The sequence below is a fragment of the Leptonychotes weddellii genome, chromosome 15 (genome assembly GCF_054177405.1).
Source record: "Leptonychotes weddellii isolate Sample4059 chromosome 15, ASM5417740v2, whole genome shotgun sequence".
Taxonomy (NCBI): Eukaryota; Metazoa; Chordata; class Mammalia; order Carnivora; family Phocidae; genus Leptonychotes; species Leptonychotes weddellii.
In genome coordinates this window covers 11,779,747-11,802,370 of record NC_138383.1, presented here as the reverse complement: position 1 = coordinate 11,802,370, position 22,624 = coordinate 11,779,747, and the positions used below count along the sequence as shown (strand labels likewise).

At 49.6% G+C, this 22,624-nt stretch overlaps 1 protein-coding gene across 2 annotated transcripts in view; it reads right to left on the bottom strand.

Annotated features, from left to right (window-relative positions):
• LOC115939587 (protein kinase C alpha type) overlaps positions 1–22,624 on the bottom strand; it is an 87,799-nt gene that overhangs the window by 46,636 nt on the left and 18,539 nt on the right. For both annotated transcript variants that reach the window (XM_081804651.1, XM_081804652.1), the window contains exons 4-8: positions 7,741–7,878; positions 6,813–6,986; positions 4,535–4,626; positions 1,857–1,919; positions 790–928 (exon numbers count right to left, since the gene is read on the bottom strand). In XM_081804651.1, the coding sequence (XP_081660777.1) occupies positions 790–928; positions 1,857–1,919; positions 4,535–4,626; positions 6,813–6,986; positions 7,741–7,878 (606 nt within the window). The remainder of the gene's footprint in view (positions 1–789; positions 929–1,856; positions 1,920–4,534; positions 4,627–6,812; positions 6,987–7,740; positions 7,879–22,624) is intronic.

Here is a 22,624-nt window from a genome sequence, read left to right as displayed (position 1 = left end):
AGGGTTATAACCCGCCCAGTCACTGGTGCGCAGGAAGGCTCACAAGAAGACGAAAATTACTCAGACTCTGTCATAACAGGGGTGCCTGGGGGGCTCAGTCGGTTAAGTGTCTGACTCTTGATGTCGGCTTAGGTCATGATCTCAGGGCCGTGGGATCAAGTCCTGCGTCGGGCTCCACGTGGAGTCTGCTTGAGATCCTCTCTCTCCTTCTGACCCTCCCTACTGGCTCACTCACTTGCTCTCTCTCAAATAAATAAATATATATTTTTTAAAGAATGTTATAACAAAGACGAAGCAGTCTGGCCACCGCTGTGATCACGTATCTTGGAACCACTCCGCTTACAACCACACTGGAATGTTCTTCCTAGATTAAACACCATGATCAATTCCAATGGGTCATTTAGGGCACTGATCACTCTGATTTTACTAAAAAGCCATCATCAGAACCACCTTTTGACCCAGTTTTCCCATGCAGAGCATTTTTACAAGCACTATCCCCCCCTTCTCTGCCCAACAGTGCGGCTTAAATTGTTCTGATGATGACGGTGTAAGAAACACATTCTACCATACACCCAGCTTACAGGTCCACAAAACAAAGTTCCACGAAATGAGACATACTCTTACTATGCACTGAGCTCTCACACTTGTTTTCTATTTTGCTCTATTAATTTGGCCAATTTTGTGGCCACTGACTTGGTGATTCGCTAATGATTCTATACCCCATGGAGGGGGCTGTATTTGTGATTTGAAAGGTCTGGTCTAGAAACCAAGGAGAATTGGGGTCCCTACCTCTGGGGCGATGTAATCTGGCGTCCCACAGAAGGTCCTGGTTGTGACTCCATCCATCATGTGTTCCTTGCACATCCCAAAATCGGCAATCTTGATATGCCCTTCCGAATCCAGCATGACATTATCTAACTTCAGATCCCTGCAAGGAAGCAGGAGAGCATCAGCGTCCTTCCCACGACATCACACGGTCTGCTCTGGAGCTAGTGAGACGGAAAGATCTCGGACTAGCTGCCACCTCAATGGCGTATTAACTACGAGTCCTACGGGTAACTACGACGGTCCGGAGAGCCGGGACCAGGAATGACTGGGTTTTGTTTTTGTTTCTGAAATCTCCAGAGCCTACTGTAGTGCCTAGGACACAGTAGGTACTTAATAAATGCACACCGAATAAATGCCTAAATGGTTGGTCTAGCGATCCCCAACCTTGGCCAAGCATGTGAATCACCAGATTCCAATTTAGCAGGTCTGGGGCAGCTCCCAGCCATTTGATTTACTAGGATCCCACAAAGGGGATCACACAACCAGGTTTGCCAAATCCCAGGTTCAGAACAACCTCGCTGGGTCACATACGTGTGGCCACTGCATTCTGCCTGGTGGCATGGGTCCTTTTACTCTTCAGTTAATCCTGGAAGACATTCCCCTTTCTTTGGCATCAGACTTTCACTGTTGCTAACCACCTGCAGAATTTAATTCACTAGTTTTTCCTCTGCCTCTCCCCAGCTCCCCCCATGTTCTTCTCCCGCTGAGCATCTATAACAGAAATTCGGTTTCCATTGCTCCCTGACCTTCATTACAAAAAAAGGCAGAGGAAGGAACTGTCAGTGGAGAGAAAAGCATGTTTTCTTGTGGGAAGCAGAAATGAGATATACAAAATCTTCTGAGGTCCAGAGATCGGAAAGTGGCTCTGATTTGCCTGCCGGCTGCAGACAAAGGTAGGTCTCTTGTTACCTTGAGGGTTCTCAACAACGTGTCTTAAGTCCCCATCACAGAATCAACATGCACACGGAGGTCCAGGGGTCCGGGAAAACTCCCAGATGCCCTGCTGGTTGCAGAGCCTCAACACACACCTGTAAATGATTCCTCTTTTATGAAGAAAGAACAATCCAATGGAAATCTCTGCTGCATAAAATCTGCAAAAGAAAATGCTCATCAGGCTTGCTGGCTTGCTCTCTGGATTTCTGAATATTTTGTACCCTCCAGCTCAGGCATCAAGGGGGCAAAAGAATGTAAGACCCTGGGACGACCAGAGATCAGCATCACCCTGCAGATGACAAACCCTTTGCTCTTCGCTTGGCCATTTTAGCACTCCCACCTCCCGGAGGAACTTCACAGCTAATAAGTCAAACAGACAGGTTTATTACCTGTCTAGAAACAAGCACTTCTTGTCTGAGGCCGGTGGACAGTTAATTTACTGCTTACAGGGAATTTCCAATACGATCTCTTAAACAGTGGCTGCTAGAATAGTCTGTGTCAGGACTGGGGAAGAGTGGGGAAAATGTCTATTTTCCTATTCACGGACAGAATGCATTAGTGTTTGAAAATGCAGTGATTCCCTGGATGATGGAGGAGCGTGTGTGATGTGCTCTGTAGCTGGTGTCCTCACCATCCCCCCTTACCATCCCCACCCCAAGCGCTGGGATAAATGGGACACACACCATGATTCATACTCGAGTTTACCCTTTTAAATAATTCATAATAAACTCAGAGTAAATGCTGAAAGAGGTTTTAAAATGTGCATAGCATTTAGGAATCTTTGAAGTCTGAGAAACCACAAGACTGCGTTTGTGCAAACATCACACCTGGGAGGCTTAAAATCCACACAACGTCTACACAAGCAGAGAACAACCTCTGGTGATAAGGACTGAACTCTTACGGGGAGGGGTGGGGGTGTGGCATCTCTGAGGGCCGCCAGGGGAGGAATGGGATGGGAGAGGGAAAAGCAATGGGATTACAGGCGACCTTTACATGATTTTTCATGCTCTTCTGTATTTTTAAAATAAGAACTTTCTAGCAACACAAGTACACAACGTAAGGGTGCTGGATGAGACACCTTGATGTCACCTCATAACGTAAGGTGGTTATTCTGCTACTTGCTCTTTATAACTTTGTCACCAAGCTTTACTTTACAACCCAAGCATTTTGATGCTTTCTAACTAACAGAGTTAAGACAGGGGATAAAGACAGGCATTCCTGAAAATTGAAAAGTAAAAATCTAAATAGAAAAAAAATCCCCCTTCAACAACAAAAATCTGATTGGCGTTTGTGGGTTTGATTAATAAAGACATCTGAGAATGAAAAAAAAGAAAGAAAAAAAATTCCCTTTTGCATTTTTTTCAGCTTGCTATCAAAGCATTCCCTCTTCTGCCTTCAGCCAGTATTCCCTAAGACACATCAACCCATGCAGGCCAAAAGTTCTTCAGATTCATCTTTCAAATCGAACATCGGCCAGGATCCAATGAACATTTGCTAACTTGATTAATCGGGGTACATGCCCACGATGCATCCTCCCCGAGGGAAATGAAATAGCTATTTGTATACATCTGCTTCTGCCATGTGTCCTGTGACCTCCTGGCCCCTGGAAAACAGGGTGAGTTTTCAGGTACCGAGGTCCCCCCTTCCATGGGCTGTGTCTCTCCTGGCTGCTGCTGACTCCTGCATCCCAATCAAACCCTCCACACTGCTCATGATTCTCCCCCAAACCATCTCCTCCTTGGCAGCTGCCCACTCCCAAACCTAAAATGAGGTGTCACCCGAAGAGGTGTCCGGTGTCTCTGTTCTACACTGAGTTCCCCTTTTCTTCCTCCAGAATGTTTCTCAAAAGCCCTTACTCTTCTTTGGCTCCAAGGCCAAGACCTGATGAAGGTTCCATTTTTTCTCCTCTATATAGATTTTCACCAGCCCCCTTGCACCCGTCCCTACTCTCCCCCCTCCCCGTCCTTCCTTCCCCTCTCGGTCACGGGGCTCTGTGAAAACTGGGCCTGATGGTGTGAAGCCCCATTGAAGCCCCCTCCTGCCAAGCCTTCCACGGTCCTCAGCTGGCTCCATCAGGCTCATCACCCGGAGCCCCTGCACCCCCTTCTGTCCTGCTGGCTCGGGCATTCCCTGAGGATGTTCTTTCCCCACTCCCCTCTTTACCAGGGCTCACGTGCCACCTCTAACATTACGGCCACACAGTACAATTGTTGGGTGACTTCTCCTACCCCGGGTCAAGGTGGTGAGCTCCCGGAGGGCAGACAGCCTTTCCCACTCCCGGCACCTGGTGTGTGTCGTGAATGTACAATAATCGTTTGTTTTTTTTTAAAGATTTATTTATTTGAGAGAGCGAGAATGAGAGAGAGAGTACATGAGAGGGGGGAGGGTCCGAGGGAGAAGCAGGCTCCTCGCTGAGCAGGGAGCCCGATGTGGGACTCGATCCCAGGACTCCGGGATCACGACCTGAGCCGAAGGCAGTCGCCTAACCGACTGAGCCACCCAGGCGCCCAATAATCGTTTGTTTAAAACGAGTGGCTGACTCAATCCATGAGGATGGAATTGGGTGACAGGCGGATACACCAGCATCTCCGACCAACTGGAAGTAGAATGAACCTCTCCTTCCGAAGGGTCGGTGGACCCAAACCAAGAAGTTGGCCCCCTGGGAGGAGACGGTACTCAGCTCCGAAGTGGGCAAAGCCCCACTTCCGTATTTCACCCAGCAGCAGTCCCTGTGTGCTGTCTAAATTAAGGGACTTTAAAAAAAAATACTCACACTGCTTGTGGTTCCTTAAATTTTCCTACTTGCTGAATGTGGTACATGAGGTCCCCGCCATTGACGTATTCCATGACGAAATACAGCCGGTCCTGAAGACGAAGGTGTGACACGTGAGCAGGACTTGGCCACCGGCCGAGAGGCTTCCTTCACTCTTCTAGACTGTGTTTTGCTTTCTCATCAGTTAGTAAACTGTGGGCTACCCTGGCAGATCTGCTCAGTGGAGCCCTGCAAAATTTTTCTTCCCAAATGAAACAGAAGTCATAAACCCTACTGCATGAGGGCCTTGGGAAGCATAAAGTCATTAACTGTCAACATGGCTGCCCCCTTCTGGTTCCATATGCTCCCTATTGTAGTAACGGCCTCCCAACACTCTTCCCCTTTCTCCTGCACATTAAGACATGCCTAAGTTAGCGATGGTGTGAAGAATCCAAATGGGCCAATTATTTACTTTTAACGAGTGTTGCTGGCTCGCAGCATCTGGGAGAAAAACCCCAGTGATGTAGTCATGCGTTTCCACCAGAAGCTTCTGAAAACAGATCTCGTGAGTTAGGCTGGGCTCCTAAATTATAAATGCTCAATGATATTTACTGTGGGGGAGGGGACTATACATGGAGAGGCTAATCCAGTGTGCTTCTGCATCATAATAGGCCCAAGTATTGCTTTTTATTTTCTCCGTCACTGGTGTGCTCAATGTCGGCCCCACGGAGGGCGTACATCATAGGCCCCAATAAAGCTGCATATTTATGAGGACATTACAGTGGGGTAAATGGGGGAAAATGGGGTTGAACAGCCAAGCAGCTCACAGCACAGCACACCCAGGTGAAAGCCAACCTCTGCTTGCTTCTGGACAACGTCACCATTTCGCGGAAGTTATTAAACATTGAAGTGCTGCACGGGGAATGGAAGATAACAATGAAGTTGGTGCTAGCAGCGGGGAAAGAGCTCCTGGAGCTTCCTTCTCTAGCTTTCCTGTGATGAATTTTAATTCCATCTTTATTTCCGTGTTTTGCTGCTCCCTGGAGCTTCATCCGTGTAACCGGGGTGATAGGATCCGGGCTGGGATTTGCAGACATGGCTCCCCGTCTGGCATATTGCTCCTCCCTCCTGGGCACTATTTAGGTGCTGCTGGGAGAAGGGGACCGGCCATGCCACCGGCACCAGGCTGACATGCAGTGGCCGGCGCCTGGCTCTGCAGCCCATGGCCCGCCCCGACACTGTGCGGTTACACGGTCATTCTGAGATTCTAAGCTCCAAGAGCATGGAGGGGGACCTCCCAAGAGATTTTTAAAGAGAGATGGAAGACAGAAAGTCATTTTCTGGCCAGTAGAAAGTTAAAAATAATTATAATCGTAACAGTAATAATTATAGCTACTGATTATTGAGTCACATCTTAAAAAGGGCAGGCGCTGAGGGTGGAAAGCCTGTCTTTGGGCATGCCTGACAATGGTGCCCTCGAAATGGTTATATTTCTTGCGGGCCACCTGCAAGCTCCATGCCAGGGCCCTGGCCCCACAATGGGCCGATCGGTGCTTCGGAACCCTCTTGTCCTCCTTTTCGTTATACTGTAAGACAGGGCTCGGCAAACTTTCTGTAAAGGGCTAGACAGCAAATACTTTAGGCTCTGCGGGGATCTTGCAATGATTCAACTCTGCCTGCACCGCAGGAGACCCACTGCGGGGGACAGGAAAATGAAGGAGCCTGGCTGTCTTCCAAGAAAATGATTCACGCACCCTGAAATGTGAATTTCATCTAATTTACACATGTCACAAAATATTATTCTCTTTTTCTCCTCCAACCTTTCTTAGAGCTCATGGACTGCACAAAACAGGCCAGACTACCAAGCCTGCTGTGTGCAGTAAACAAGAACACACTCTTTTATAAGATCAAGTTTCCTCGGATTCTAATGCAGTGCTTAGCAACGGGACCCGTGGCCTTCAAAAGCCAGGACCATGGGTTATTTTATTGGTGTTGTAACCCCAAGTCTTAGCACATGGCCTGGTATAAGGAATGTACCTTTGTACATTTGTACCTTATAAAACGTACCTTTGGTACAAATGTTTGCTGAATTAAACAGAATTAGTGCCAAGCCTATAAGTAGGGAACATCCCAGAGAGGGGGCTCCCCAAATTTACCAGCGGCATAGGAGTGAGAGGTTTTCTTGAGCCTTCTCTACTAGAGGAAGGTTGATTCAGATGCTTAGAACCCTGGCTTCAGGGGTGGCCCTTGAGAGCACACCGTGCGCGGCACCACAGATATGAACCCCTGGGGGCCTTACCACTGTCTGGAAGCAGGAGTGTAGCTGTGTCAGGAACGGGGGCTTGTCCAACAGGGCTAGGACTCGCTTCTCCACCATGGTGCACTCCACGTCGTCATCTTGAATCACCACATCCTTCTTCAGGATTTTGATAGCATACAGTTCCTCTGTGCCCTTCCGGTCAGCGAGCATCACCTGGGAGCAGACGAAAGGCAAGCTGAAAGCTTCAGAAGCGTACGTCTGGTACTGGGGGCGGGGTGGGAGAACCTGGTCAGGTGGCCGTTCAGTCGGCCTACGCTATATATTCATAAAGTTCCGCTTCATGTGCAAATTTTGAAATCTTGCGCATCAGCGCAGATTACACTCTTCCAGCACGGTGTCATTTAGAAGCTGTCGAAGATTTGTACGCTGCGCGGGCTATGACCACATGATGGCGCTATGGTGGCCATGGGAAGGAATATACGCGCCCTTGGTATTAGCCTTGAAGTGTGCACATTTTTCAGGAGCATCCTTTGGGCAAAAACGTGACTGGCCTTTATAAAACTTCTCATGAGTCGGGAGCCAAGACAAAGAAAGAGGCAGGATTGGAAATCATTTCCTGGGTCTATCGTAAGATTTGGGGCCACAGAAGCCAAATGCAGACAAATAGGTTCTACAAATCAACGTCTAATTTTTAGTTGTGAAAATTATTGATTCAACCAACATTTTGGAGCACCGGCTCTGTTCTCAACCCGGAAATGGGGACACACAGTGAACCGGCTGTAGCTTTCTGGATACAATTGTTTCTAATGAAATGAAGTGGTGGGTGGGGCGCCGGGGAACATCTGAGAAAGGAGTACAGAGAACAGGGAGATCCCAAGGACGGCTCTGGAAACCTCAGGGAGCACAGGACTGATCCCTGCAGTCTCTGAAAAAGCCCCTCCGCCTCACAGACAAATCATCCCCTTACCTTTCCAAAACTCCCTTTCCCCAGCACCATGAGGAAATTGAAGTCGGTGAGTTTCACTCTGTCCAGGTTGTTGGAAGGTGGTCTCCTGTCTTCTGAAGGACTGATTACTTTGTTACCAGCAGGGCCAAGCTTGGCTTTCTAAACAACAAGCACACGCGTGAACTCGATGAGTCATTTTTCCCAGGAAAAAGAGTGATAGAAAGCATTTAACTAAGCTTGAGGGCAGCTGGGAGGTGGGAGGTGGGATGGGGGCAAGAAAAGAAATCACAGGGTGATGAAATATTTATTCAAAAGTCAGTGGCTATATTTACCCTAAGGGCAATATTTGCACAGTAGCAAAAAAAAAAAAAAAATTGCCCTTACCTATCAAGAGACAACTCTTTACATAGTTAACCAAGTCAGGCTGATTCTCATTCTAGGACTTAGAAGTTAACTTCTTGGGGAAAATGGGTGTTTCACAATGGCTAACATAATACAAGAAATAAACTGTGCACTGATGCTTTTCTAATTTGTAGATTTTCCAATTTGATTCATCTGCATAAAGGAAACTTGGATCCTAGCAAAAAGGGGTTCCCTGGAGAGGAAACTTTTTTTTTTTTTTTTAAAGATTTTTATTTATTTATTTGAGAGAGAGAATGAGATAGAGCATGAGAGTGGGGAGGGTCAGAGGGAGAAGCAGGCTCCCCGCTGAGCAGGGAGCCCGATGCGGGACTCGATCCTGGGACTCCGGGATCATGACCTGAGCCGAAGGCAGTTGCTTTAACCAACTGAGCCACCCAGGTGCCCCTGGAGAGGAAACTCTTAACCGGCAAGCTTAGGGATGATTTATTGCTACTTTAAAAGGCACAGTAAGAAGAACATAGGGTTCTTTTTTTTTTTTTTTTTTTAAGTTAAGAGTTGAACTCAGGAAAATGGTGATATGCATGAGAACCTGGGTTCACACAAAACATGGCAGCACCCTTTGAACCTGAAGCATCCCTGGTCAGTGACCTGTCAGTTACCAGAAGGCATTTTTATAAACCAGGCTCACGCTACACACAGTGCTGGAGAAACTACACCCTCATTACTCTGACTGAAGAGTTAGAGTCTCGGGTCAAAGGTTGAGGAGAGCAAGGAGGCTCCGCTGAAAAGGAAAGGCTAATGGGATCACGTGGGAAGGTCTCAAAGGTCAGCAAAGGAGCCCAGGAAGAATCTCCCCCCAGACTCTGCATGGAGAACATCTGCCCGACGGTGAGGGCACAGTTGCTGGACATGTCAGCTGCTGAAAAGGCCAGGGTCCTGCAGTGTGGCTCAATTGCCAAAACCACAGCCCTGAGCCCGACTGAGCCCAAGGGCAAAGACTGTGGCTTTGGATACATTCTGAATGATGAGGTACACCCCCTGCCCTTCCCCAATGCAGCAGACCTAAGTGCAGCTTTGAGTTTCCGAGTAGGTGCCAGGACAACACTCAAGTCAATGTGGTTACCAAAAAGGTGTAGGACGTAAAGAAGGCATCCTGGGCTTTACTACGTGACCAGAGCACTCTCCTGGGGGAAGATGGGGGATCTGACATGTTTTCTTTAGCAGCAGAGGCAGCTTCTGAGGAATCACCCATACTCCCTTAGAGCAACAGTGTCCCTTCGTCCCCACCTTGTGCCAGGCTCTGTGGAAGAGGTTTTGCATTATGGGATCCAGCCGTCTCTGGATCCCCAGGCCTCACATAGTGCTTAGCACAGGGCGTGTGCTCTACATTCTGGCTGAATAAGGAAATGAAGCTTGAATGTGTTCATCAGATGCTGTGCTGTTAGGTGATGCTTTTCTGTGATAAAAATAACATGTTTCAGTAAGGATCAAACCTCATGGCCTACGTGCGTATTCAGATGAACTAAGCATAGCCACGTGGGCAGAGACATTAAGACATGGAGGAAAGATGGCCCCAACTTTTCTGCAGAGATCTTAAGCCACGGGGGAAAGACGGCCCTCACATTTTTGCTTCCAGGAAAGTATTTAATACAGCTGTCCTATATACCTCTATCGGCAGTGCCCGGTGGGACACACACATGAACCTGGGGGTCACTGGATACACCGACACTCTTTAAAGACAAAAACCTGAACTGCAGTGATACATAAATTGGCCTCCCCTTTGACAGAGGATGGAAGTAATGTCCAGACAAACTTGTGAGAAAGAGCCAAGACATAAACCACTAGTGTTACATCAGGACCCCCCTCAACTGCAGGACCAGCCCCGTCCTCTGGAAGCCAGGAAGCAGGAATGCAGGAGCACCTGGCTCCGGGGTCCCAAACAGACCAGGTTCGACCCCTCGCCGCTGACAAAGTCCAAAGGCAGACAAATGATGGCTGGTGAAATGAGAAAGTAGTTTATTTCAGGGAGGCCAGCGCCAGGAAGACAGCGGACTAGTGTCTCAGAGACTGTCTCCAAAGTGCTGAAAGCACTCCCAGGATTATGTAAGGAAAATGTTGGGCAGAGGCCAGTGGGTACATGCATGCAGCTGGGCAGTGAAGGTCAAGTTGATCGCTGTCTTGGGGTCAATCACATGGGGTCTTGCTGGCTCGGGGCATTCCTTATTGCCGGAGAGGGTAGTTTTAGTCCCCATCATGGGATGCTTTGCCTGAGTTAAGGGAGAAGCTGGAAAGGAGAACTTAATCAATTAGAAGGTAGAGACTGGGATCAAAACGGAGGTGGCGGATAGCAGAAGTCCTCTTTCACTCCAAACATATGTCTCAGGAATGATTCCAAGTTGATAAACTTTCTGGTGTGTGTCGTCGAAATTGCAATGAACAATCAGGAAGTTCAAGTGTGAGATGAGAATACCCACAACGCCACTCTTTTCTGTTCCTTTGATTTTTAAAAAGAAACATTATCAGAAAGAGGCACGAGGAGACTGATTTTATTTTGTCGGGAACTTCACAGTAAATTCTGAAAAGGCGGACTCAGTGCTCTGAGGGGCTTGAAACAGTCAAAGAGCGTCTTCACCTGGGTGAGGCTGTGATCGGGCTGGGGCTGCCCACGAACATCCAGCTTCCATCTAAAGCACGGGGCTCCTAACCAGAGGCTCCAGACTCGTGAATTCCTAGAGTCCCAGCTCCTTCCTCCTTTGACACTTCAGCACCACAGACAGCAGAGACAGCAGCCCACGGAGTGACCTCTGGACAGACACTGCCCTCACTGGGGGCCATACGGAGCAAAGACTCCGAGTTTTGTGCTATGTCCTTAGTCCAGTTACAGGGAAAAGATTGTCCCCAAAGGGATGTAAATGCAAGAAAAGCATTTTCGCATTTGAGTACTTCTGAATCCGACTGCAGGAGGATCTTAGATTCCGCTCTGAAATCAATCCGTGAGGTTTGGGCGGAATGTAGACAAAGGAGTCTCCTACTCCGGGGAGGGGAAGCCGGAGGGAGGAAGGACACAGGCTTCTTGCCCTGCCCCGGGCAGATTCCATTCTCATGTCTCTGGAGCCAGAAGCAGAGTTGGGTTCCATGTGGCTGGCAGAGCAGGGGGATGGTTTGGAAGGAGATGGGCCCGGCTGCTACACTGACCTCATTCTCCATCAGGGGGCAGGCTAGAAAGTGGCCTGACCCAGGGGGCGAGATGGAGTTCTCCCCAGCTCCTGGCAGCCCTGAGATAGGAGTAGCCCGGGGGGCTTCGTGCAGCTAGCCTTCTGACCAGAGACACGTGGCTTCCACATTTCCGCTGCACAATATGCTTCTGGAGTCATTCCCACGCTGCCACTGCAGGGCCCAGCTGCCGGATGGCATGAAGTACGGAGTTTGCAAAAGCAGCTCTTCCATGAGAGCAAAACCTCAGTGGTCCGGGCCCGACTCTGGCAAGTCCTTCGCTCACCCTGGGTCTAATCAGTAGCACAGCTGGAGGAGACAGCCAGTGGCTAGCCTAGCAGCTGTGCAGCTGGGGGTGGCGGGGAGCAAACGACCGCCAGGAGGGTGCTCTACACGGCCTCCACCTCCAGTCTGCGTTCAGGCAGCCTCTGCCTCCTGATTCTCATCCTTGGCCCCTCCACCCTGCCTCCCCCTCCCCCCATGCTGTGGGAGTGCAGTCCCCCACCCCCTCCCGGGCTGACTTCTCCCTGCCTGCAGGCTTTAGCTTGCTTGCCATCTCTCCAGAGGACCCCTCCCCAAAGACTGGCTGCCATTCTCCCCCCCATGGCCCTGCTCTCAAGAGCACCGCATAGGGCAACTTGTGAATATTTATGGTGTATCTGTTTAATGCCTCTTCCGATCACACTGTACAGCCAATCTATGAACAGGTCGTGCCAAATCTACCTGCAGGTTAGGTCCAGACTCTAGCCTCTTCTCTGGGGCTCCTTTACCACCTCTCTGAGGTGGCCCCACCTCTAGTGTCCCCAACTCCTGTGACCTCCCTTTCAGTGTATTCCCTGGAGGGACGCTGTTGTGCTTCCCTGGCTTCCTATCCGCTGGACAGAAAAAGGCCGAGTTGTCACAAAGGATGAGGAAGAGACCCTTGGCTGTCAGTTCTGTCTCCGACCTTGGTCCCACGACTCCCCCAGCCCCTCTGTTCCAGCCTCCAGTCTTTGGTCGCTCTTCCCATGGGGCCTTGCTATCTTGCTCATCCACCAAATCCAGCTTAAGCACCACCCTCATCTTCTTGATGCCTCCTCCCTCCTGGGATTTCCAACCTGTGGCAGACATTGTCTATGACCCGCCCACATCCCCTGAGCTTTTGGCTCTGCACCCCTGTGCACATCGGAGGCTGTCCGCGGGTTCTGTTGGGGCCGCGCCTGCACAGCAAGCCTGAAATGCCCATGTTGCTGCCCCAGGAAGTCGTGGCCTCGACTGGCCGCACAAGAAAGTGGATTGCATGCCGTCTCCCTAGCTCCCCAGCAGGACTGAGCTCCAGTGTGTCCAGCATTGGTACCATCTGAACTACCATGCCCTGATCTTAGCTGGCTTCCTCCCTTCCCTGGGTCACATCCCTGCTCCTCCCCCCCACCCCCACCCTGCCCAGGTCTTTTGGGATCACTTCCCGAACGAACTCCTTGCTCTCAAAACCCTGTGGCAGAGTTGACTGATCTGGGGAACCTAAACCAACAGATGAACATTTTCTGAGGATTTGCTGATCTTTCTCATTAGACTGTGAGGTCCTGGAAGGCAGAGTAAGATGGTCCTTACTTTGTGTCTTTAGGTCAAGCACTGTGCTGGGTACATAATTGCACATTCGCTGAATATCTCATTGACTGATTGATTCATTCATTCATTCAAAATCATATGTCTTCATTCCGTCCTACAACAGAATCTGAAGAGGCCAAATCACGAATGGTACAGTCCGCTGGTAGCCAATACCAGCCAGCCAACTGCCCAACGTTAATACAGAAAAGTGGCTGTTACCAGGTATGTCATTTCAGAGGGTGGGCCCTGGACAACGTGCATTTGGATGTTCAAATATAATCGGAACTCCTTCCCTCAAGCAATTACCGGTCACGCTGGGACAGCCACAGACAAAGGCTGTGAGGGCACCTCTGCCTTTAGGGAGGTTGGCCACACAGTGACCCTCCCCAGAGGCCACGCTAGACTAGTTAGCTGGGCCAGTGAGCTGAAACTCAGAAGTTTCTCTGAAAGGACGTTCCTCCGGTGAGAAGTCCTGACTGCCCTGGACTTCACTGGAATCCACGGAAGACCAACAGTGAGGCTTTGCATTGACGGTTCCTTTCTTTGAGCTTTTGAGTGGGTTGTTTGGCAACTGGTCTCCTGGCAGGACGGAGCCCTCCCTTCTCAGCTTGTGCATCGTTGGCATAACTGGCTGTCATGAATGTAATTCAGACTTCGCCAGGAGTGCAAATAAAATCAATATATGTCCAGGGATAAAGCTGAAGCCGATGGCCTAACTGCAGAAATTTCAGCAGACCCAAGGAGGCCTCAGAATAAGCAGGTCAACATCCTTTCCTATAGCAATGCAGACACGCCCTGCATGGCCAGACGCCCTCCTGGGCTGTGTGCACAAAGGGCAATTCACACCCAGAGAGGAGACGCAGAATGTCTCCGAAGCCTGGCATCAGAGGAGGGAGCAGAGAACTGACTGGGGCTGGAGCTGGAAGCGCATATGAGCCTGCTGGTCATGCTCCTTGCTGATAAATCCCACATCTTGAGTTCTTGCTCAGGACACATTTTGATTCAACTCATGGGTCCTTGTGGGTAAATTTAGACCATTCTGTGTGTCTGTCGTGCCCCAAACACTGGGCCAGATGCTGGGGAAGTCAGATCAATATGATGTAGCCTTTCCTCCGGAGAACCTGCAGTTAAAAGGTGCTGTGGTCTATGTCCCTGTTATTCAACGTGTGGTTTGCGGATCAGCTGTACCAGCACCGCCTGGAGGCTGGTCAGGAATGCAGATTCCTGGGCCCCACCCCAGATCTACGGAACGGGAACTTGCAGTTTTAACAAGATCCTCAAGTGAGTCCTGTGCACGTTTCAGATGTGCTAGTCGAAGTCAGAATGTTTCTCCAAGTTCAAAGTCCCTTCAGAGTCCCTGGGACCTTTTCTACCTGCAACAATCTTCAGTTATCATATAAAATCAATGGCAAGTTCTGGAAAGAGCTCCAGACTTTGGTTCCAGAGAGTTTAGATCAAATCCTGGCTTTACCCATTTTTGCTGTGTGACTCTGGGCAGATGATATGGCCTCTCTCAGCGTCAGATTGCTCATCCATAATATAGTAGTACCAAGACCTCTGTATCCCTGGGCTATGCTGAAGCTGAAATGAGGAATCCTTTGCAAGAGCCCCCAGCGCAGAGCCTCCCATCACATCCTTTACCGGGGTCTTCTTTTCTTTGCCCCAGGAAGGAGAAGGTGTACTTCCCTCAGGCTCTTGGCCTCCACTTGCTCCCTGCCTATGGATTGAAGGCCTCTGTGAGCAGCTGCAAGTCACCTGGGTCAGGGTTCTGCCAGGCTGACTCATGGTCCTGTGATTATGGATATGTGTCAAGCCTGCAGACAGGCTCTGCAGGAGCTCAGGACCCGTGGGGAGGCCGAGGCAGATCCCCTGTGGGCTTCCCCGCTTCCGTGCCCTCCCGGTGAGGTAGGAGAGGAACTGGGTCTCAGCTCTAGCTGCTCTCCGATTTCTGGAGCATCTTCCGTAGCTCCCTCAGGGGCTAGGACCGTGCAGGAAAAGACCTTGACTTAGGGTGCTCTCCCCACTGGAAAATTTCCTAATAACCAACACGCATCTCATTTTATGACCCAGATACATTCCCCCAAAGTCCTAAGAGTCTGCAATCATCGAAGGTGTTCACAAATTTCAAGGACTCCCTTGGCGAGTTTCTGTAAAGCACATCATACAAAGTGAATCTGACTATTGCAAATCCAAATTCTCCCAGGTTGGGGTTGAAGTGTGGATGTGTGTTAAATACCTTTGTCTCAGGAGCTGTCCGTGTGTGTGTTCAGAGGCTATCCACATGCAGCTCATTATTAGGCGGGTGGGTTTCAAATGAAAACTGAGAGCTGGATCTGCCAAACTATGGCGCTGGGTGTCTATGAGGGATAGGATTGCAACAGATGTCAACTCTCTATTAGGCTGGACCATTTGCTGCTGCTGAGCTAGGATGATCTGACCTATAGTACTGCCAATTCCAATCGGTTTAACATAATACCATAGACAGTCTGCAATCTGTGAATTTTGCATAATGATTATGCTCTAGCTTTGGTATGTGGGAAAACAGACAGACAATAAAGACATGGGGAAGTGTACAGTCACAAAAACCAGCCCCCAATACAGTAACACCTTGACTAGCAATCCTTCCAAGAGGTGCTAACTTAACCTCAGTAGGAATCCAAGCCTAAAGGTTTCTCTACAGTAAGGAAGTAGAGAGTTAACCATAATTCCAAGTCTCCCGGTGGATCTATTCTATAATTATGGAGCCTCTGGGTAACCCTCCGAAGTATGCTGTAATGCTTCAACTTATTCCATTGTAAATGTGTCCATTTGTACCTATTTTGTGACTGTGTCTTCAATAATATTATATCTCCCAGCAGAACAGAAAATATGGCTTTGATGAATATATTTATCAAAGACGTTTTGCAAGGTGTAAAGAGAGGAATCTGACAATAGAAGTTTCTACTTCTAAGATTCCAAGGGCAGACACATCAACAATGACCAACTATAGGAGCAAATGAATAATTGTGGATTTCTTCCATAATCTCTTCTCTACAACGAAAGTGCCCTGTATTCAGGGCTTCTCCGAACAATTTTGACAGTGTAGGACTGATGGCGTTCTGGTGCTGTTCCATAAACAGGTCTATCTCTGCTATATATAAACAAGGACCTTAGCATCGCGTCTTAGCCCTAAGGTGACATATTCACCTGCACCCACTGCAACATACGTTAAATCAAGTGGTTTCAGGAGAAAACCACAAGGGAACTGAAAGCCTTTTCAATGATACTGTTAGCGGAATATGGCCGGTGTATTTCTAACAGCCCCGAGTCACGACATCTATTACTCCCTACTCAGTAACCGGGCAACAGGTTAAGACGATGGGACCTCACGGGCACCCCAGGCTCCTGGGTAACACAGAGTAAATAAAACGCCTGCTGTTCTCTGGCTAAATAATTTTTTGTCTTCTGGAACATGTCAAGCATGCTTGCCTTCTGAGGGCCTTTGCACTCTCTGCTCCCTCTGACTCAGACAGGAACAAGACACCCTCCCATCTCTGCTCGGGAGATGCTTTAATGCTGAGGCTTCAACAGGGCACCCTGTCCTCCCCTTCCCGTGGCGTGGATTCTCACTATCATCTATTTCCCTGTCTCCCTCCATGGCAAGGAGCATAGGGGCCTTATCTGTTCTGCTCACTGACGTATGTCCAGGGCCCAGGAGAGAGTCTGGGGCATGGTGCTCCTCGAATCCTTTCATGGATGCACGTGTGCACCGGGAAAGACAATTACTTCTCATACAAGCTTTTTTAAAAGGCAGAGTTACTGCCTTTAAAGAATTTCTACAACAATGCTGCTTCTTGTGAGCATAGTAGTACATTTCACAGGCATGGATGGATAAATAAATAAATAATAACTAAATAAATAAATAAGACAACTTAAAATACCCATAGTTTCAACGCCCAGAGAGAATCACTGTTAACGTTTTGCTGTATATCCTTCTAAAGGTTTTCACGTTTTCTTCTTTGACATAAACAGAATTACACCGTTTGCAACCTGCTTTATGCCTTAGTATGTTGTAAACTTTTTCTTGGGAGGCACTCTGCCGCCACATGATTTTAGTGACTGCATCATACCCCACAGTGTGGCTCTACCACAGTGTATTTAGCCTTTCCCCTATTGTTGGACAGCTACATTGTTTCCAATTTTCAGTTTTCAATAACACATGAACAATAACAGATGAACAATTTTGTATTCCAAATCTCCGTGCACATCCCCGGTCTCCCTAGGATGGATTCCTGACGTGGAACTGGCCGAGTCAAGAGGGACATGGCAAAGGTTGGTACCCAAGGCCAGACGCTTTAATCTGACCATGAATGTGGGACAGAAAAGGGGAACCCAAAGAGTCAAGACAGCCTGATTCCTGAAGGCAGGATCTTGGTTTCTTTCAGGTCTTGTGCCTGATTTCGTAGTAGGAATATCTGATAAGTACTTTTTTTTTTTTTTTTTACACCCCCCTTCAGATTCGGTAATCCAACCTACAACTATAACCTGGAGGCATGCGGCTAGATGATTCCTCTCGTACAAGTATGCCAACACCTGCTGACGAGTTTTCTCCTGGCACTGGGGATCAGCGGTGGCTGGCAAATCACAGGTGTGCATCATTCATTCTTCTGCAAGGAGTTCTCAGACCCAGGGACTGTCAGCAGCAGAAGGGTCCTTGGGAAGGTCTGCCCTGCCTTTGGTTAGGTGAAGACACGGAGGTCTAGAGAGCTAACTCCACTACCCATGGCTACTGAGCCACTGAGACAGTACTGGGGGCGGGGGTAGGGGGAAAGAGAAGGATGTTACTTTCCTTGATACTGGTCCTTGAAACAGGACCCCGGATCATCTGGCAGAGGATCGTTCCCCTGAGATGTAATGTTGGACCAACAGCACAAGAGTGACAGAGCTTTTTGTATTTAGAAGGAAGCTGGAGATAAGCTAACCCAGGTCACCCACATTACAGACGTGGCAACTGGCTAACTGATGTGTCTAACTCCGTCTTCGTCCCTGGGCTCTGAATCCAGACCTCTGATCTTTGAATCCAGTGCTCATCCTCCTGTAGCAAGGGTAGGCCAATGTCTTCTGTAAAGGGATGGGTAATATTCAGCTTTGTCAGCCAAAGATGGTCTCTGTTTTAACAACCCAATTCTGCCATTGGAGTGTGAAAGTCACACGGGTGAGTGAAGGAGCGTGGCTACGTTCCAATAAAATCTTATTTACAAAAACCCGCAGTAGCTGGATTTTGGCCTGTGGGCTGCCGTTTGCCTACCCTCGCCCTGTATCACTGTGGTTAGATGTAAACAGCACGCCTGTGTCTCCTTGTTAACCCACCGGAACGGCAACAATGAAGAACCTCGAATGCACGTGAACCATCCACTCTCTTCCACGGTGCCCGATGTGCTAACTGGGACGGGGACACGCCGTTGCGGGGACACGCCGTTGTGCAGACTCACAACGTGCTGAAGGAAGTGCTTATTCGGTAGGGCAGAAATGTAAGGGAAACCACACTGAGTCATTTTCTTAATAAGAAATATTTATAGGGGCGCCTGGGTGGCTCCGTCGTTGAGCGTCTGCCTTCGGCTCGGGTCGTGATCCCAGGGTCCTGGGTTCGAGCCCCACATCGGGCTCCCTGCTCGGCGGGAAGCCTGCTTCTCCCTCTCCCACTCCCCCTGCTTGTGTTCCTGCTCTCGCTGTGTCTCTGTCAAATAAATAAATAAAAATCTTTAAAAAAAAAAAAAAGAAATATTTTTATGGGCACATCCACTTAGGCTGTCACCACCGCTGAACGAATTCACAGGGAGGCGGCTGGCCTGTTGTCATGGCAACTGTGCCGCCCTCTCCGGAGAAACATCCGCACCAGGCCCAACGTGGGAAAGGCAAAGTGCTTGGTTCTTTCTGTCCTGAGTATCACACACCCCTAGGACCTTTACAGCCAGCCTTGTTCTCCCTCATTTCCCAGCTCTGTCCCCTAACTGCTGTCTCGGGTATCAGGGGTATCCACGGGTTATCAGGCTGAAGCACTTGTCTCGCCTGATAAACCGATCCTGGGAAGGCTACTGCCCTTAGTCCTCCCCCCGCTGCTGAGACTCCAGACTTTGGTGAGGATCCGAGGTCCGAAAACTTGCCCTCAATTCTTCCCTTTGCCAAAAAAAGACGGTCTCTCGCCAGGGGGCCGACGGCACACATTGGTCTGGAGCCTTCCGGAAGGCACCGTGTGAGGGGACGTGGCCAAGGCATAGTACGGTTAGAATGCTCTTGGTTACTTAGTACTTTTGTGAAACCTCTAATCCTTCTGCTGCCTGGAATGTCCCCCTTTGGGGTTAATACTGCCCTGGCTTTATGAGTCAGCTGTGGCAGGGTCAGGAGCCCGGAAACTCCTGGAAGCTGTCAAAGTCAATGGTTTTACGGACAGTCGGCTCAATTGCTTAGAAGTGGGGAGGCCTCTGCTGCTAAGAAAGCAGGGTGGATGTGAATGGGCTGGGGCCCAGGCAGGCCAGAACAGACCACAGGAGTCCCTCAGACCTAGAGAAAGCCTGGACTTCTTGCCTTCTTGGCACCTTGTCATTCCATAAAACCAAGTAACAACTGGGAACGTAAAGTGGTGATCCCATCTTCTGGTCCATCAAAAACGTAAAGAGATAAGAGTCACAAGTTCCTAAGGATCTTCTGTGTGCAACTTTTCCTGGAAATCTTTTATTTGCAAGTCTTGACTGCCCTCTTGTGGTGTTTTATTTTCCGGAGCCATTGCATTTGGACTGGGCTCTTTTAGTAGAGATATGCCTAAGGTTCCTAGTCCACCCTGCAGAGGTAAAACTCTGACAAATGCTCAAAGGAGACACAGATTGTATCTTCCCAGCTCTACCTTTACAGATGACTCTACATCTCTAACATGAAAGCCAGGCCTGTGAGAAATGCCCACAGTATGGGCCAGAAGTATGTTTTAGTCTCTGCATGCTTCATGTCTTGAAAACAACATCTCAACGGTTCTAGACCTAGGATTCCTGAATCTCCCCCCAGCCCTTCGACTGAGCTCAGACTTGGCAAGAAGCAGGGAAAAGGAGGCAGGGAGGGCTGCGAGGGAACAGGGAGTGGCCCGGGGGAGCCTCTGTGTTTATCTGAAAGGTAGAAACAATCTGGGAAATTCAATGAAAAAGCCCACTGGGGAAATGGAAGTGGAGCTAAATGATCACAGAACAGCAGCTCCTGAAATCAACTGAAAAACAAAAACAAAACCAAAAACCCTCAACCAAACCATAACTGGCAATAAAGCCTACAGCCCTGGGGAAAGTTCCAGACCCTTCCTTCCACCCCTGTCCAGCGGCTGCCGGAGAGGTGAGCAGGACTTGGCACCTGGCAAAGGAGGCTTGACCCTGCATCCTCATGGAAGTCAACATAGACAAACAAAAGGATCCTTCCCCCCAAAATACTAGATACGTTTGCTCAATTACTCAATTTTTTTTTTTTTAAATTCTAAAACGTCTCTAATGGACAGCAGCAAGCATTTTGAAAGTGGGGTTGAATGCAATTAAATTTAGCACCAAATTTCCACAACCATTGATTTCACCGTATCTTCACTGAGCGTTTTAAAACCACACCCGTTTTTAAAAACAGAAGGACCTAATTATAGCTCAGTGGGACACCTGCTTCCCAGGCTGGTGGTAGCTGCACTGCTCTGGGCTGCTCTCTGTCCCCCCAATCTGCCTCCCCCCCATCCCAGGGCAACTGGCTGACAGGGAAGCAAATGGCGAGGAGCATGTCCACCAGACGTGGGCTGGAATACCAGTTATGGCACTGCTGACTTCTCCGAGGCCTCAGCTTCTTCATCTGTAAAATGGACTGACACTCCCTGCCTCCTCCTGAGTGGGGAGACCTCCCTTCCTCTAGGGATGGCAGCATCATCAGAGCTTAGCAGCTGCTGTCCCACCGGAAGAGAGATTCTTACAACAGGAAGCAAGCAGATGAAGCAAAGGGGCATAAATGAGCTGGGTGGGGGGTGGTCCCCACTGCCCTCGGGGGGACATGGCCAAGCGGTCCATGCACCTTTGCTATAAGAGCTGGTCTCCAGAGCAGGAGGGGCCCTGGAGGAGGAGCTTTGGGGGAGGGTGTGTATGGCTCAGATGCCTGGAGGTGGATGGGGGTCTTGTGTCAATAAGCTGGGAAGAGCTAGTAAAATTTAAATTTCTTTCAATTACTGTGATCCTACCAGTACTTACAGGCTGCTGGGGCCTGGGCGGGGAGCGGGGGGTGGGGTGGTGGAATGTGGGTTACAAAAGGAATACCCCCAGCGAGAGATGAGACCATGGCTGCATCCTGCAACCCCGGCCACCAGCTCTGTGCAGATCTGGCTGCCCACCCAGGGCCACTGGCGAGAGTCACGGACTGTCCTGCCTGCCTGCTTCTTCCCAGTGTGTCAAAACACAGAGACATGGCCCCTGGGGGCCAGCCACGGACTGATGAATGACAGGTCTATTTTCAGAAAAAGCCACAAAGTGAAGATTAGTTCCTGAGCAAGCAAGCAATGCCACTCTGCAAAGAGGTGTGAGTGATGGCACTCCAGTTTCACTGCCTGGGTCAGGGCGGAGATCCGACAGACAGGTGACATTTTCAGGTAGCATCATCTGTGTTTCTTGTCCCAAGACCCATAGCAGAAGGCACAGGAAACAACACAAAGCACCAACACAAAGACAAGAGGCTTCATTGACACCTCCCAACCCTGCTCCTCAACGACCTTCATTGCTGCATGCGAGGGGGCATGGGGGGCTTGGGGGGCGTCGGGGGCGCTATGCTTCTAATGCACAACTGGATCTCCCAACCCCGGGGCCTGCGGGGGACTCAGAGAACATGACGAAGGGTTCGTCTTAACTTGGCAATGGCTTCTCCGAAAACAGCCGTGTTTCTTCTTCCCAGTACCTGGGGGCGGGCAGAGGGAGGGTGCCGAGGATAATGGCAGCAGCAACACTTTGCCCAGCCAAGCGCTGTTCAGTCCATGTTTTATATTGCTTCGTTCAGTGCCCCCAGCAGCCCTAGGAGGCTGGTATTTTTTATCGCCCCCATTTCAGAGATGGAGAAACTGAGGTGAGCTAAGTGGCCCATGGCCTTATAGCTAGGAGGTGGCGGAGCTGGGATTTGAACCCAGGCAGCCTGGAGCTTAACCTCTCCACCGGGCTGTGTCCCTGCAGCGACAAGGTGGGAGCTGTGCTGCCCAGCAGGCAGGAGGGATGGCAGTCCTTCTGAAGATGGGACAGCGCTCACTGCAGGTGGGAGGGGCCGTGATTTACCGGCCAGGAGGGGATCCAGGGAGGTGAAGGCTTCCCCCTTTTTCTTCTTCTTCCCCCCACCCCCACCCCGGCCCTTTCCCTCTCCAGCCCCATCTGAGCTTTGTGCCAGCACCCAGCTCCTTCTGCACGTTGTGAAATAGAGCCCCACGCTATGTATATTATTTCTCCCTGGGACGACAAACCCTAATCACAATGACAGAAACACACTGCACAGGCAAGAGAGATCCGGGTCACAGTAAGGACCTGAATCTCCAAGTGTGAATCCACTTCGTCAGAGTAGAGCTGTCCTCTGAAATAACGGGGTATGACAGGTGATTTGTTTGTTTTTACGCAGGAACTGTCTCCACATCCTGGAATGATCAAGAGGTGTCTGCTCACTCTGAGGCTGTTTTCACTCTGAGGGAGGAAATTGCCGGGTGGCTCAGTGTGTCTGGCCATGGCCAACT